This window comes from Puma concolor, chromosome D2, assembly GCF_028749965.1.
Source record: "Puma concolor isolate L17-30 chromosome D2, mPumCon1.1.hap2, whole genome shotgun sequence".
Taxonomy (NCBI): domain Eukaryota; kingdom Metazoa; phylum Chordata; class Mammalia; order Carnivora; family Felidae; genus Puma; species Puma concolor.
Genome location: NC_141677.1, coordinates 34,032,358 through 34,049,699, shown reverse-complemented (window position 1 = coordinate 34,049,699; position 17,342 = coordinate 34,032,358). Strand labels below are relative to the sequence as shown.

The window sequence follows — 17,342 nt, the reverse complement described above, 5'->3', positions numbered from 1 at the left end:
TTTTGACAGAAGGAGTTGCTGTCTTCTTTAAAACAGGTCTTTTAACTGTTCACTCTGAGGCTTAAACTGAGAGTATTATTTTTGTTGTTGTTTATTAATTTTTGAGAGAGAGAGAGAGAGAGAGACAGAGTGTGAATAGGGGAGGGGCAGAGAGAGAGGGAGACAGAGGATCCTCAGCAGGCTCTGCATTGTCAGCGCACAGCCCGATGCCAGGCTCGAACTCACAAACCATGAAATCATGACCTGAGCTGATGCTTAACGACTGAGCTACCCAGGTGCCCCTGAACTGAGAATATTCTTATAGTATTTCTTGCACGTTTGTATTATATTTGGTGTAGACTCAAGAAGAGAAGCAACTGCCACAGTTAAAAGGTTTTTGGACAAAATCAGAAAGCCATCATTTAATCTTTCCGGGCTTCAGCTTTCTCATTAACAACAAGGTTAAGTGTGTTTACATCACACTATGAACATTAAATGGCTTTGAAATTTCTTTGAATAAAAGTCTAAGAATCATAGGAAGCCCCTTAGGGAGAATAGCATAGTGTCCAGTGTTTTTAAGCTGGGACTCAAAGAATGAAGGTGGAGAAATGTAAGGGAACCATTTTATATGGAAGTCACTTGAGTATCATTTTCCTACTACACATGCTGTGTTTCTGCCTTCATTCTCCATACTCTTCCTCCCCTTCCCCCTGCCCCCCCCGCCGGTAAATGGACCTAACAGAATCTCTAGAGTACTAGGAAGAATAGCTTGAATTCTCATCCATCCGCATTTCCCATACTCTACCCCAGCCATTTAAGAACTGATCTAATCTGTCCATCTGCTTCATTTGATAGGTAAAGAAATCTAAATATAACAGACAAAATAATCATCTTAATGTTTTTTTCATCTTAAATGTATTAGTCTTTTGGCCTACTTTATGTCTGTATTTGCTTATAAATGACAGGAATTCTCAGTATGTGCCAGGCTGTCCTTACACACACCTCCTTTTTTTGCAAATGCACATGGGAAAACATTTTCCAAACTATAACAGAGCATTCAGTGAAAACACAAATCTGTTCCATTTTCTCCACCCTCCCAGTCCATGTCACATATGCAATCACTTTTTAAATTTTAAGTTAACTTTTTAGTTCTTTTAGTACACTAAATATGTAATACTGTATTACTATACTATTACTATAATACTTTGAATTACTATATTACTATAGTAATTACTATAATAATTTACTATACTATTACTATAATAATTTGAAATGTGGCTAGTTTGAATCGAGATATGTTAAAATTATAAAATATGCATGAGATTTTAAAAACAGTATAAAAAAGAAAAATACTTCATAATTTTTATATTGATTACATGTTGAAATGATGCTATCAAATATATTTTGTTTAACAAAGTAAATTATTAAAATTAATTTGACCTGTTTCTTTTTATTATTTTAAAGGTGACTGTTAGATTAAGTTATGCATGTGGCTCACATTTGTTGCTCACATTGTATTTCTGTTGGACAGTGCTGCTCTAATTATTAGTAAGCATATGTTTCCCTTAGTTGATGTAGCAAGTTTACTCATGAGTTACCTGATTCTAATCTGATTCTTATTCTTTTATAAAGGACCAAGAAGGTTTTTTCTGGAAAATCTTAGGATTTTCCTATTCTCGGTATTCTGAAATTTCAAAAGCATACACTGAATTGTAGGTAGTTTTTGTTCATTTTGCTTAGAACACTTGGTAAGCCCTAGTTTGTGTCACTCTTCAGCTCTGAGAAATTTTCTGCTAATGCTTTTTGAATTATTTCCTATTTCTTTTTTTTTCTTTTTTTTTTAATTCCTCCCTATTTCTGGCAGCACTCTCAACAATAGCCAAATTATGGAAAGAGCCTAAATGTCCATCAACTAACGAATGGATAAAGAAATTGTGGTTTATATACACAATGGAATACTACATGGCAATGAGAAAGAATTAAACATGGCCTTTTGTAGCAACGTGGATGGAACTGGAGAGTGTTATGCTAAGTGAAATAAGCCATACAGAGAAAGACAATACCATATGTTTTCACTCTTATGTGGATCCTGAGAAACTTAACAGAAACCCATGGGGGAGGGGAAGAAAAAAAAAAAGAGGTTAGAGAGGGAGAAAGCCAAAGCATAAGAGACTCTTTTTTTTTTTTTTTAATTTTTTTTTTAAATGTTTATTTTTTTTTGAGACAGAGAGAGACACAGCATGAGCAGGGAAGGGGCAGAGAGAGAGGGAGACACAGAATGTGAAGCAGGCCTCAGGCTCTGAGCTGTCAGCACAGAGCCCGACGCGGGGCTCGAACTCACGAGCTGTGAGATCATGACCTGAGCCAAAGTCGGACGCTTAACCGACTGAGCCACCCAGGCACCCCAAGAGACTCTTAAAAACTGAGAACAAACTGAGGGTTGATGGGGGGTGGGTGATGGGTATTGAGGAGGGCACCTTTTGGGATGAGCATTGGGTGTTGTATGGAAACCAATTTGACAATAAATTTCATATATTGAAAAAACAGAAAAGAATTCCTCCCCATTTCTGAATGAGAAAAGGTCTTGTATGATATTAGACTTCTAGTATTGAGTCTCTGTTTTTCTTTTTGGCAGTGGTCCTGGGAGGAAACCTTATCCTGATCTTTTGACAGTTTATTAAAATATAGGAGGACATAGGCAAACATAGTGTTAACTGTCTATAACTATTTCTTGTTCTCTGTTCTTTTATCATAGAAGTGCATTCTACTTTTTAAAAAAATTTTTTTCTATGTTTTTATTTTATTTTTGAGAGAGAGAGAATGTGAGTGGGGGAGGGATAGAGAGACAGGGAGACAGAATCTGAAGTAGGCTCCAGTCTCTGAGCTGTCAGCGCAGAGCCTGACGTGGGGCCTGAACTCACAGACTGCGAGATCATGACCCGAGCCTAAGGGATGCCCAACCAGGCACCCCAAGTGTATTCTACTTTTATGACTGTGTTATCTTCTTGAGTATCTGTAAAGTTTCTTTTTTTTTTTTTTTAAATCTTCCTGTGGTTTTTTTATTTTTTTTTATTTTATTTATTTTTTCAACGTTTATTTATTTTTGGGACAGAGAGACAGAGCATGAACGGGCGAGGGGCAGAGAGAGAGGGAGACACAGAATCGGAAACAGGCTCCAGGCTCTGAGCCATCAGCCCAGAGCCCGACGCGGGGCTCAAACTCACGGACCGTGAGATTGTGACCTGGCTGAAGTCAGACGCTTAACCGACTGCACCACCCAGGCGCCCCCGAGTATCTGTAAAGTTTCAAATTAGATTTTCTTTTTTAAAAAAATTTCCTTCTGTTTCCTGACTTACCTCTTTGTTTTGCAGTCAGTGGTTTATTTTTTTTTTTTTTTCAGGACAAGCTTCTAGAAGTAAAGTGCATTTAAGATAAAGAAAATGTGGAACCAAAAGCATAGAAGCAGAAATGCAAAAAGCTTCCTCTGGGAGCAGTGACAATCTGATCATTGTAATACTGTGGATGTAATGAGATAAGGACCTGAACTAGTATGAATATAGTGAGAACTGAAAGAAAAGAACTGAGTAATTATGCATGAAAAACAAGTGTACTTATTAACTGATTTCTCCACTGTAAACACCCGACAGCACCCCCTTATCGAACTAGTTATATGCTCCCTTGTAATGTTAATTATTATATGCATATGCCTTCCTGACTAAATTGTGACTCTTCAAGGCAGGGATTATATCCTACTCATTAATTTCTTTTTAAGTTTATTTATTGTAAAAGAAAAAAAGAGACAAATTGGGGAGTGGCAGAGAGAGAGGGAGTGAGAAAGAATCCTAAGCAGGCTCTGCACTCTCAGCATAGAACCTGATGTGGGGCTTGAACTCACGAAATGTGAGATCATGACCTGAGCTGACATCAAGAGTCAGATGCTTAACCAACTGAGCCACTCAGGCCCCCCCCCCCCGATTAATTTTTTTATAGGTGTTTATTGATCAAGCACTATGCCAAGCACTGGGATAAAGCAGTGGGCAAAGACAAATAATCCCTGGCCTTAAGGATACTTAATTACTTATATCTTTTACAGTGCTTAGAATCTGATGTTCAGCTTTTCCAAAGAAAATATTTGTTACTTAACCCAACTTTATTTTTTTTTAATTTTTTTTTTTTACATTTATTTATTTTTGAGAGACAGAGTGAGACAAAGTGAGAGCGGGGGAGGGGCAGAGAGAGAGGGAGACACAGGATCGGAAGCAGGCTCCAGGCTCTGCGCTGTCAGCACAGAGCCCGACGCGGGGCTCGAAGCCACAGACCGTGAGATCATGACCTGAGCCGAAGTCGGATGCTCAACCGACTGAGCCACCCAGGCGCCCCACTTAACCCAACTTTAAAAGGTAATATTAGAGGGGCACCTGGGTGGTTCAGTCAGTTGGGCGTCCGACTTTGGCTCAGGTCATGATCTCACGGTCCGTGAGTTCGAGCCCCGCGTCAGGCTCTGTGCTGACAGCTCGGAGCCTGGGCCTGCTTTAGATTCTGTGTCTCCCTCTCTCTCTGCCCCTTCCCTGCTTGTGCTCTGTCTCGCTCTGTCTCTCAAAAGTGAATGAGTGTTGAAAAAAAATAAATGAATGAATGAATGAATAAAAGGTAATATTAGGGGGATGCCTGGGTAGCTCAGTTGATTAAGTGTCCAACTCTTGATTTTGGTTCGGGTCATGATTTCACGGTTTGTGAGATCTAGCCCCACCTTGGGCTCTGCACTGAAAGCACGGAGCCTGCTCGGGATTCTCTCTTCCCTCTCTGTCCCTCCACTGCACCGTCTTTCTCTCTCAAATTAAATGAATAGGATGGCTCAGGGGGATGCCTGGGGGATGCCTGGGTGACTCAGTCACTTGGGCTTCCAGCTTTGGCTCAGGTCACAATCTTGTGGTTCGTGGGTTTGAGCCCCGCATCAGGTTCTGAGCTGACAGTGTGGAGCCTGCTTGGGATTCTGTCTCTTCTCTCTCTCTGCCCCTCCCACACTCTCTCTCAAAATAAATAAACTTTAAAAAAAATAAAACTTTAAAAATAAATAAATAGGTAGATAGATAGATAAGAGGTAATGTTAGGGGCACCTGGGTGGCTCAGTCGGTTAAGCATCCACCTCTTGATTCCACCTCAAGTCATGATCTCACAGTTTGTGAGATTGAGCCCCAAGATGGGCTCTGCACTGACAGTGCAGAGCCTGCTTGGAATTCTTTTTCTCCCCCCTCTCTCTCTACCCCTCCCTCGCTCTCTCTCCCTCTCAAAATAAATAAATAAACTTTTTTTTTAAGGTAATATTAAGATGCTCTATTTGTATCTCGTTAGGCATGTTGCAAAATTTAGTTTGTTATACTATTCTCTCTTTAACTTGATACAAAAAATGTATGCATTCAGATTAAACTGATATCCTTCACCTGATTTAAAGGTAATATAGTACATTGATGTAATGAAAACAGCCCACCCTTGAAAGAGTCTAGGGTTCTAGTTTGGCTCTACTGATGAACAGGTTTGCACATGAACTTTTATACTCTATCTTCTCAGAGCCTTACTTTCTCATGTGTAAAATAAAGGTTGGATCTTTTAGCACTTAAACTTTGAGTCTGAAAGTGGAAAAATTTCTTTATTCCCATAGCCTTTGAATAATGTGGCTAAGCCATCTAGTATATATAATTGAATGACTGGAAATGACAGACAGCTGTCATTTCATATGTTTTACTTGAGTTATAATCATTGATTAAATATTGTTTTTTCCTCTTTTACAGACTTGGGTCTGGATCAATATATAATAAAACGCTTTGATGGGAAGGTGAGCAAGCTATGACACTTAACATATATATCCTGTTGTTTACTAATAATATTTTTAAGTTCCTCTAGAATTATTTGTGAGAAATTTCTGAATGCTTGTTTATCTTACCAAAAGAGCATGTTTCTTAGGTTGGAAGGCCTGTAAGTGCCTTCATATACTTCTACAGAAAAAAAGCAAGCAGAAGGTTTTTCTACATTTTTCCATGTAAGGTAGCACTCATAGGGAGCCTGCTGTATATAATAAAGGCTAATTCAGTGTAGGTGGAGATTTGCATTTTAATTCAATTGCCGTCATGAAGTTTAACAAGCCCCCCAATACTACATTTGCATTTCTTGTAAAAACACTTATTTGATTTGACCTTCTTCAAACTATGATACTCTATAGCAATAATCCTAACTAGAAAATTATACAAGTCTTTACTCATGCTTTTATAATGATTATGAAGACCACCCCACATTTACATATACATTTTCATTATACTTACTTTCAATTCTTTATTTTATGCACAAATAAACCGCATAATAAATTATTCTTGAATATAGAAAACAAAACTTTCAATTTTATTATCTCAAAGCAGTCAGTTAAACATGTTTTTCCCTTTCAGGCTGACTTCTACAAAAAGAAAATATTACACAGGGTCAGAAAGAAAAGTAAAAAGTCAATTTTAAAGAGGAGGAAGAAAGCACATCAGAAAGAAGAGAGAGCCCGGGATGGCTTTACAAAGCTTAAAGAGAAGGAAATCAGAAGGATAATCATGCAGTGGCTGGAAAAGGCAGGATTACAAGAGGGTCTAAATGGGTGGAGGTCAGGGTTAGTAGAAACTGATCTTGCAGGTTGTGTCAATCCTGCATTATTACATAAATCTCTATATACTTGTAAGGTGAAGATACAAATGCTAAGGTCTTTTGCACAAGTGGAGAGAATGAGTGGTCACCTTCAGGGCTGAGATATTAGTCAAGGCTTCCAGCCTAACAATTACCTGTCGCATTCAGGTAGCCCCATGCCTCCCTCTGTAGGTATCTTCTTTTTAAAGTCACATATTCTAAAAGAATGAATGATCAAAAAGAGCATTGAACTAGAATGTTAGGAGACAGGTTCAGAGCCCTGGCTCTGCTTTAGGACAGCTACATCTTCCCTCTGATCCTTGGTGTCTCCACTTCATATATAATCAAGTACTGTATCCATTACTACAGGCACTGATGTCAGGGTCTGATTTCAGAGTCTGTGGCAAGTCAGGTCCCTGTCTTATCTGTCTTTGTGTCACTCAGAGTCCAGCAAATGTCTGGCATACAGGATGTGACCAATAAATATTGGATGACTTGGAAAAGTCAGCTAGTCAAATCACATATTCCTTGGAGATATGACTCATTAAGTCAGTAATATTTTATAACAAAAGCAGTTTAACAAATCACAGTTTTTGGTCACTGAAGGCATCCAGAGTAGCACGAGAATTCTGTCCTCTAGTGTGTGTGTGTGTGTGTGTGTGTGTGTGTGTGTGTGTGTGTGTGTGTGTAAACCTGAAAACAGATAAAGAAGTTGAATATGTGCAAGTTGAATAGCAAGTTTACATATTATAGGGGAATTTCCATTCCTAGAGATCTCCCAAATATAAAATCCCTAGTGGTCATTCATATTTCACACACACTCTTTAGTTTTTTTCATTTCAGCCCGTAACTGTCTACTTGATGCTAGAAATCTGTAGCTTTGGGCATGACCAATAAGCTCCCCCTTTGTTTCAACCATATTATTATTTTTTTTTTGAAAAAAATTTTTTTTAACATTTATTTATTTTTGAGACAAAGAGAGAGCATGAATGGGGGGAGGGTCAGAGAGAGAGGGAGACACAGAGTCCGAAGCAGGCTCCAGTCTCCGAGCTGTCAGCACAGAGCCCGATGCGGGGCTCGAACTCGTGAGCCACAAGATCATGACCTGAGCTGAAGTCGGACACTTAACCGACTGAGCCACCCAGGCGCCCCTCAACCATATTAAATTGATGAGCTCTACATTTCCTATCATTAGTGTCATTTGCATTTTTCTGATTTCCACTTATTTTTATAAAGCAACTAAAGTAAACTGCAGTACAACATTAAAGTATGTGAGTGCCCACCTTGCTCTAGAGACAAAAATGGCAGTACTTCTTGGTTTGGAAGGCAGACTTTGTTGACACATTGTAGTGCAAATGTTTGTGCTCTGAAGTATCACATTCTGAAATGGGAGTAGGAAAGGCAAGATTTAGGGATCTCAGTGTGTAATGTTTGAAAGTATGACTTTATGAAATTCAGGCATGTGAAAGTTGGCTTTATGGTACCAGGGGAACCGGTTCTAAAAGAGAATAGAAGAATGGCATACTCATGTAGGGGGTGTGGAACTGAGCCTGCCAGCTTCTCCCCTAGCCAAGAGCACACAGAATTCCCTTTCATCCATGTTGTGATATGCATATTTAATCCCTTTGCCAGGTACTTCATTTAAATACTGTATTAATTTTCATCAAATATATCCTGAAGGTCTAGTTTTGGAATGAAAGTTATGCTTCTTAAATAGGATTTTTAAACTGAGTTCACCTCTAGTTTATGTCTTTATGAATGGTCTTTTATTTCATATGAAGTTTAAGAAAGTAGTTTCTGTGTTTTTAAACCTTGCATAATGAGGGCCTCTCTCTGTCTCTCAAAAATAAACAAACATAAAACAAAATTTAAAAAAAAGGGAGAGGTGCCTGGGTGTCTCAGTCAGTTAAGCATCCGACTTTGGCTCAGGTCATGATCTCGATGGTGTGAGTTTAAGCCCCGCGTCAGGCTCTGTGCTGACAGCTCAGAGCCTGGAGCGTGCTTTCAGATTCTGCGTCTCCCTCTCTCTTTGCCCTTCCCCCGTGTACGTTCTGTCTCTCAAAAATAAATAAACATAAAAAAATTTTTAACTTTGCGTAATGAGGAATACAACATTCATACAGTGTTTAAGCACTTTAGAAGTTTTCCCAGGGATTTTTGCCATGTGTGAAGTCCTTCACTTGATATTTATGATAAAGATCAATGCTCATTCAACTGTTGATCTTATTCTTTTCCTTTAGATCTTCACGTCTCTTATTCTCTCAGTCAGAATATCTTAACTTTTAAGTAGCAGTTTCCAGAGGATATAAATCCTAAGACAATTTCCTCTTGAAAAAACAGATTTATATAGTAATTACAGTAAATTTAATGCAGATGGCCACAGATTTAGTACAAAGCTAATACCCTAGAGGAATTTCCTTTTAAACTTGCTTTGATTTTTAAATGGGACTCTCTCTGTTTTTTAACTTGGGAGAGAAACTAGTTACGAATACTTAGAGAAGGATTTACTCCCATCTTCTTATGTGTGCCCCCCACCATTAACTTTTAACATACCATTTAATAAAAGTACATCATTTGACAAGTAAGAAACACTGCCTTATTTTATTGTCTTTTAATTGAATTGCGCTTGAGCCTTTTTGTCACTGAAAGCAAAAACAAATATAGAAACAGTATCATTTTGGGGGGTGTATTCTCATTTGTGCTTGAATTTCATATAACCTCCAGATGCAAAGTAAAAAGAAGGCCAAATGATCATGAGAAATAATTGGATAGTTATTTCTTGCTTTGGTGCCTATCTCCTTTTCTACTCCTGTTTAACTAGTAAATGCCCTTAAGAAATAAAGGAAACATTCCTGTTTCAACTGATAGTGAAACAGAATTTGGTTAAGCAGCTTTTGAATTTGGGGGAGGATCTTTTTCCAGACCTCAGCACTACCTAATGTTAATGCACACTAATCCTTTACTCTTAGTAGCAGTTTCCTTTGTAGAAAAGTCATAGAAATACATTATTATTAGCACTTGCATGATTTATGCACTTCAAAACTATCTACTAATACAGGCCTTGTATAAAGAAGCTATAGTCAATGTCCCTTCGTTTTAACAATATGCGTTGTAGATAAGTGATATTTTAAAAGACATTCAAACTAGGTTTTAAGAGTTCAAAAGCCTCACAGTTTGAAAGTTCAGATTTTCTCCTAAAGGATATTTGAAAATCACTATAGTGTATTCGGACTATTATACAGATGGTAATACAAAATATAGTCTGGCTTTTGTTTTAGTGTGAGATATCATAGATTTAAAAAATGTACCCTCCCCCTGCAATGTACATGCATTCTCCTTGTGACTTGTTAATGCAGTTACTTCATGAATTTTAGATTATTTCTTTAATGAAAACTATATTTTTTCTGGATTTAATTTTTTTAATCACATAATAATTGGTCTATAAAATGAAGCATCATTTCTAAATTGAGACTTTATATTACAAAATCGTCAAGTATTTCTTTCATTTAATGATTTAGTTGTTTTTTATTGGTTTGGCTGAAGTGGTGTTACCCTTTATTTTCCTCTTTCTCTTACCCCCTCCTTTTTTCCCCTCAGCATATCAAAGATAGAAATTGTTTTGTAGTTTCTGTTCCTATTGTATGTAATAGACAACTTTCTCGTGAGCAAACACCACCATATATATTTTTTTTTAAGTTACGATAGAAAACTGAATAGTTACTTAAGTAAAATTGCTTCCTAGGCAAAGAATATCTCTAGAGTTTTGACATAATTTTCTTCTCTCTTCTAAAAACTTTATAAAGTTCATACTCTTTTTTTAAGTAACAATGAATTGCCCTTTGAAACTAAATTGTTCATTGTTATCATTCCACCATGTATTTCTTTTTCAGAATATAGATTTTTTATTCTTCCTTCCCTATCAAGTTCCCTTTTCCCCCAACTACTCCCTGAACATTTCAGGAAGCATGCCTCTGGACTGCATTTTTCATTATTTGTAATTATAGTCCCCTTAGAATCTCTTCAGTTTGGAATAAAGAGTTAATATGTGTTTTATTTCTATCTCTTTTATGATACCTACAAGAATATTTGTACACATGGAACAGAAAAGTATTTTACATCAAATTAAAATGACATTGCCAAAAAAAAAAAAATTGACATTGTCCCCATTCAAGTGAAAGAGATAAAAGTATGGTCAAAGCCTAGAAAGGAAAGGACTGATTACAGTGTTAATAACAGAAAAAAAAAAATTATCAGAAGAAAAAAAAGATGGGAGCCATAATTAAAAATCAAAGCTTTAGGGGTGCCTGGGTGACTCAGTTGCTAAGCATCTGACTCTTGATTTTGGGTTAGGTCATGGTATCATCATTCATGAGTTCAAGCCCTGCGTTGGGTTCTGCACTGGGACCTCAAAGAATCCTACTTAGGACTCTCTCTCCCTCTCTCTCTGCCCCTCCCCTGCTCATGCATGTGAGCAATGTATATGCTCTCTCTCAAAAATAAACAAACTTTAAAAAAAAGCAAAGCTTTAATATAACCAGTGCTTTTAATTGCTTACTAGGTAAAAGTCCTTTAAAATATATTGATAAATGAACTTTAAAATACCATTCCCTTTAGGGGAAAGTCTTGGTTTCCTAAGTGGAATGTGGGCACATATTTTCCTGTAGCATAATATTCCTAGTGCTTTATTTGAGTTGTTTATTTACTTCATATCATAGATAAGAGATTCGTCTGGAGTACAGCAAGGATAGTATAACTTCTTGACATGCATAGTAAGTTATGTAAGGAGTTTCCTGTCTTCTAAGAGTGAAATGTTTTGCAGATCAAGGAAATGTAAACTAGGAGAGGGGAGGGACTGAAATTCCCATGGGACAAGAGTTTGATGAATCTTCTCACATTCATTTGAACTGCTTTAATTCTGCTCAAATTTATATAGCAGGTTATGATGTTATGAATTCTGCATTGTGAATTAGGCACATCTCTCTCTCTCTTGGCTTCCGAAGACTTGAAACTAGTCAAGTTTCTTGGTGAATTCTTGGTGAATTGATATATTTGTTCAGGCTTTTTTATTAATAAATACAAATATATAGAAAGAATTTTATTGGTTTTGCTTCATTTTTTTTTAATCTATGTTATTATTTGTCCTACCAATCCCATCTTTAGAGTGTGTCACCTGTGTTCTCTTTTAATAGGGAAATTCTTTAAAAAAAGCATAGCAGGTTCTGAGAGTGCACAGGTTTCCCCCACTCTCTAGAAGTAGAACATTCCTATGAAAGCTTTCATTAAGCTGACTTGGCATAAAGAAACTATTACCATTTCATAGAAGCAAAAATCCTCTCTGAATTTTTTTCAGTTGGTGAAAGCAGTTTACTAGTGCAGTTTTTTCGTAAAAGAGAAGTAGTATGAAGCAAACTTTCAGATTGCAGAGAACCTGTATTTCAATTCCTGGGAGACTGAAGCTCCTCACAAATATTTCAAAGCCACAATACTTATTTTAGGTTTTACATATTCGCTCATTAGTTGTCACTGGTTTATTTTTGCAATTTAAAGTGAACTCACTAGGGGCACCTGCCTGGGTCAGTCAGAAGAGCGGTGCGACTCTTGATCTCAGGGTCGTGAGTTCAAGCCTCCACTGGGTGCAGAGATAACTTAAAAATAAAATCTTAAAAAAATAATAAAGTGAACTCTCTAAATGAAAAATACTTGACTCTATTTGTCTCCCACAGGAATTATCAATAATAGCTATATGAAAAAGAAGAATAGTTGAGACTTTTTGAGTGTTTATTATGTGCTACATGCTTTTTTTAAGTGCTTACATATAAATCCACACAGCCACTCATTTAGATAACTTACTACTTTCATTATCACTTTACAAATAAGGAGCTACATAAAAATTTAACTTCTAAAAAAAATTTTTTTAAGTCATTATTCATTCTTGAGAGAGAGAGAGAGAGAGAGAGAGAGAGTGCAAGAGGTGGAGGAACAGAGAGAGGGGGAGACACAGAATCCGAAGCAGGCTCCAGGCTCCGAGCTGTCAGCCCAGAGCCCAATGTGGGGCTCCAACTCAGCAACCACAAGATCATGTCCTGAGCTGAAGTCAGGTGCTTAACCGACTGAGCCACCCATGTGCCCCCAAAATTTAACTTTTTCTAAGTTTATGTATTTATTTGGAGAGAGAGTGTGAGTGGGGGAGGGGCAGAGATGGAGAGCAAGCATGCTCTTTGCTGTCAGTGCAAAACCCCATGTGGTGCTCAATCTCACAAACTGAGATTATGACCTGAGCTGAAATCAAGAGTTGATCGCTTAACCGGCTGAGCCACCAGGGTGCCCCTTCGCTTTTGTTTTTCTTTTTTTCTTTTTTTTTTTTTTTAACCTAAGATCATATAGCTAGCTAGTAAGTGGTAGAGAGGCAGGATTCCATATTTGTAGCCTGGCTTCAGAGTTCACTGTCTTAAGCTCTGTGGTATACCACCTTTCGTATATCTAAGCAGTTTGTCTATATGACCTACTTGTAAATAGAAATTTCTCTTGTTAAGTAGTTATTTTATTTTATTACCTTAACGACATTTGTGCAAAAACAAAACAAAGCAACTTAATATTTTACTTTCTTTTTGAAGTTAATTTTTCCTGCTTTGCTAAAGTACGGCTAGAAACTACTTTTAACCTGGGAAACCACATAGTGTTTTTAAAGAAAGAAAAATAAGTATACAAATTTTAATACTTAAATTTAGAAAACAGAATTTCAACCTCATTTTTATTTGCTCCATTATTTTCTCTTATGCCACGAACACCAACTGGCATTGTGAAAAATGCTATGTTTTTTCTTTTTATTTGAAACAATCTCTTAAAGTGAGCACTGTTCTATATATTTGAAAAATTGGATCTTGGCTCATGGTCATAGAGAAACTAATGTTTTTATTACAAACTAAACTTGTTCTCAGTATTGATTGGTGGTATGTTAAATGTAGCATCATTTGAATAAGGCCACTCATAGTCTTTAAACAAGCAAAAGTTTAGAGTGTAATTACATCACCAAAGTTCTGATTCAGCATTTCAAGAAATCCTTTGACATCTTGTAGTTTTCTGTTTTATTTTTAGTCTGTTTGTTCATCTTCCTTCTTTTGCATCCAGAGTTCTCTAAATTACCTTTAAATCATTTTCTCACTTTTCTCTCTTCTCATAAATTAGCAACTTTAGTTCTTTTGTGACACACCACAGCCCTGAGAAAATCTGACTTTGGCATCTGAAATATTTTCCAAGGGATTTCCATTTTGAGCATTTAAGTATTTGACAGCTATATGTAAATAATTAGTAGATGTTGTAGGTATGCTGAAAAACATATTATGGATTGCTGTACCTCTTAGTGTGTAATAGCCCAAGATGAAGAAAACAGTGTGACTTTGGATATGACAGTCTTATTTTCATGTATGGACTCTGCCACATACTTGATAGAAAACCTTGGGCAAAAGACCATTTAACCGTTCTGAGTATCAGTTACTTTCTCAGTAAAATCAGGGCAATATGGTAAAGTGTCTGGCTCTATAAGTTATAGCTACTTCCATGACTTTGAGCCCTTTATTCAATTTATAAAAGGAGTTAGCTGCTGTCATATATATTATCTCCTTTCGTAGTTTGTATGAAAATGCTACAGAGTAGCTTATCCTCTCCATAATTGCTCTCTCCGTGCTTCTTTTCTTGCCAGTTAAATCAGCTATAAAAATCTCCTTGTGCCCTCTTAAAGAGCAATTGGCTGGGATTAAATAGCTAGTCCATGAACTGAAGAGAGACATCTGATTTGATTTCTCATATCTGAGCCGTCCTTTGTGCACAGTGATTCATCTCACCCCTGTGTTGTAAAATCCTTTGAGCCTCTGTCACATCAATCCTAGCCTTAGGCTTGTAAATTGCTAATAGTGTATATTTTACACTCAAGAACTTTTATCAAGCTGCTAAGTTTGTTTTGAAAAGTGTGGTAAGTTTGGGTCAAATTTTATTTCACAGCCAGTGAAGTTTATTTGTTGAAAAAAAAAATCCTTAAAACAATTTTATATATGAAGATGTTTTGGCGTGGTATACCTGGCTAAATTTGCTAACCTACACTGCCTCATAAATGCCATCCTCTATGATGGCTGGCTTTTTATCACTAATGTGAATAGTAATTCATTTAGTGCAACATAATTTTTCAGGAAACCTGTTTCTGAGTTGTCATTCTGAACTCTTCCTAAGAGTAGTTACTAATCTGAGTTTGGTTGCCCATATGGGTGGTAAAGCAACATATTTGCTGTGAAGTTTAAAAATATTGGAGCACTTGGGTGACTCAGTTAAGCCTTTGACTTTGGGTCAAGTCATAATCTCACAGTTTGTGGGTTCAAGCCCTGCATCGGGCTCTGTGCTGGCAGCTCGAAGCTAGAGAGCCTGCTTCAGATTCTGTGTGTGTGTGTGTGTGTGTGTGTGTGTGTGTGTGTGTGTGTGTGCCCCTCCCCCCTTCTCTGTCTCTTTCTCTCTCTCTCTCTGAAAAACAAATAAGCATTAAAAAAAAATTAAAATACTACATCCATGATACATCTTACTAGGAAACCTTAATTAAAGAAATGCTTTGACTTCACATGACAAAAAATGAAATGTTTTCCTTCCCTTTTAGAAACATTATTATTCATGTATTTTCTTTTCATAGTATTGTGAAGTTTTTCTGCAATTGTGTGTTTCATTTTGGGGAGGCTAGGAGTTGAGTTGTTGGGGTTTTTTGTTTTATTGTACCTCTCAGATAATCTATGAAACATTTCTATGTATTCCTCATTTCTTGTTTCCAGGTGTTCAGTTATTTTATTACAGATCTAAATTTAGTCCTTTATATGTTTTAATACTTTGTGGTATTGTGGTATGAATATTTGGTTTTGGAGTTTTTGTTCATATAATCAAACAATGTCCATTTTTTTTTCTTTTTCTCATCTTCTGATCAGGATTTCTGGCAGGTACTGACTCAGCAGCATGTGCTTTAAATTAATTATTCCAGAATCCATAGTAATGCTTCAGGGACAAAGGTTCAGTGCATGCCTATGTCCTTCCCCTGCTCCTTTCAAAATGATTCAGTTCCTGTCACTTTAAATTAACATACTTTATCTTTAATATGACAATGCAAACACTGCACAGGTCCTTGAGAATATAATACCTCGCATGATTTAAAAGGGAAGTTTTAACATCAAGTGTCACACAAAAGGTTAAGAAACTGTTACCACTGTATTGCATAAGAGATACTCAGCAGTATAATGGAGTCATCTCACCAGTCATAGTAGGGATGCCATGTTCCTGGTTGAGTTTTACAGGAAGGGTGAGGCAATGGTAATTTCAAGTGAAAAATTAATGTTTTTTGTTTCTTGAAATTTCTTACCTGATAAATACAGGTAAGCAGTTGCTTAGTTGCACTTTGCTCAACTAAATGGCTTAACAGGAAACAAAAGGAACATTTTAGGACTTCATTATTTTGTTTTTTTGAACTAACCAACAACTTTAACTTGAAAAGGAAGCCAATACACGAGGAAGATCATGAAAGAGAATATATAGATTGTAATCTGGCAAAGGAGAATTTCAAGGACTAGCCTAAGAAGTACATTTTTTGATCTTTGAAGACTCAGACTCTTTAATTGTAGTTTATGAGTTATTAAAATGCATTTATTTTTTAAAAGACATTACTCTTGGGTTTCTTTAGAGAAATATAAACTAAATCGTATTAGAATATCTTTTTTGTTTTAAAATAGTTAATGATATAATTAATGAGATCACAGTGTGCTCTTAATTTTTATATAACATTTTTCCTGCCTGGGCTTCTTCGTTTTTAAATGGAATATATTTTTAGAAGTCTACTTACCAAACCCCAGACCAATGACCCTGTTCCTGGTATAGTCAATTATCTTCTGCTTCTCACTGCATTCTGAAACAAACCAACAAATACTTAAATAATTGTGACAGAATAATTTATTGATAGTCTCAGTATCAATGTTTCTAATGCTGGAAATTCTATTTTAGAATAGCCATGGCACAACTTAGTATGCATAGTACTAAGGAGCATAAATCAGATGAGATGCTTAACACCTGTGATTGAGGTACATTGCTTCCACTTCTGTAATTATAGCAGAACAATTTGTAGGAGGAATCTAAAAACTCTTCCTTTCCTATGATAATTGTATGGTTTACACTTGAAAATTTAAAATGAGTTGCCTCACATAGGTGTCCCTACTAAAGAATGAGGAGAAGTGAAAAGAGGTAGGTAGGAATTGGTGAAGTGCTTGGAAGTCTCTGGAATATTCAGCATTGGGTAGTCAACCACCATAATTGACAAAAGAGCACCAGTTTTCTTTAAACTTTGACTATCAAGGGTGATATCCTTGTTGAGTAAGGAGTCAAGAGCAAGTTTTACTCTATTATTAAGGGTATCTTGTTAATAAGCTTTTTGTATTGAAAATAATAAACTTTTTTTTTTCCCTAGAATAGGTAAATATCACTCACGTTGGTGACACTAGTATAAATCCTTTAAGCTTCAAAAAGGTCAATGAGCAGTTACTTAATAGACGAGGGCTTTCTTGCTTGCTTCCTTAACCAGGATTTTGTCCTTTGCATGCTAAGTTCCTATTGCCTGTGAAAAGGCTGGAATCATTTTGTTTTTGTAGTAGCATAGAGCTGTTCTTCAGATGCAGCTTATGAATGGTGTCAAA

The 17,342-nt window shown here is 36.6% G+C and overlaps 1 protein-coding gene across 4 annotated transcripts in view; it reads left to right on the top strand.

Moving 5' to 3' along the window:
- Positions 1-17,342, top strand: part of MICU1 (mitochondrial calcium uptake 1) — a 247,772-nt gene that overhangs the window by 99,654 nt on the left and 130,776 nt on the right. For 2 of the 4 annotated variants that reach the window (XM_086679942.1, XM_086679943.1), the window contains one exon: positions 5,769-5,812. The exons of 1 other annotated variant lie outside the window; for it this stretch is intronic. In XM_086679942.1, coding sequence (XP_086536068.1) covers positions 5,769-5,812 — 44 coding nt within the window. Of the gene's footprint in view, positions 1-5,768; positions 5,813-6,416; positions 6,585-17,342 lie in introns of all 4 variants that reach the window. One more of the 4 variants, XM_086679945.1, reaches the window with a different exon arrangement.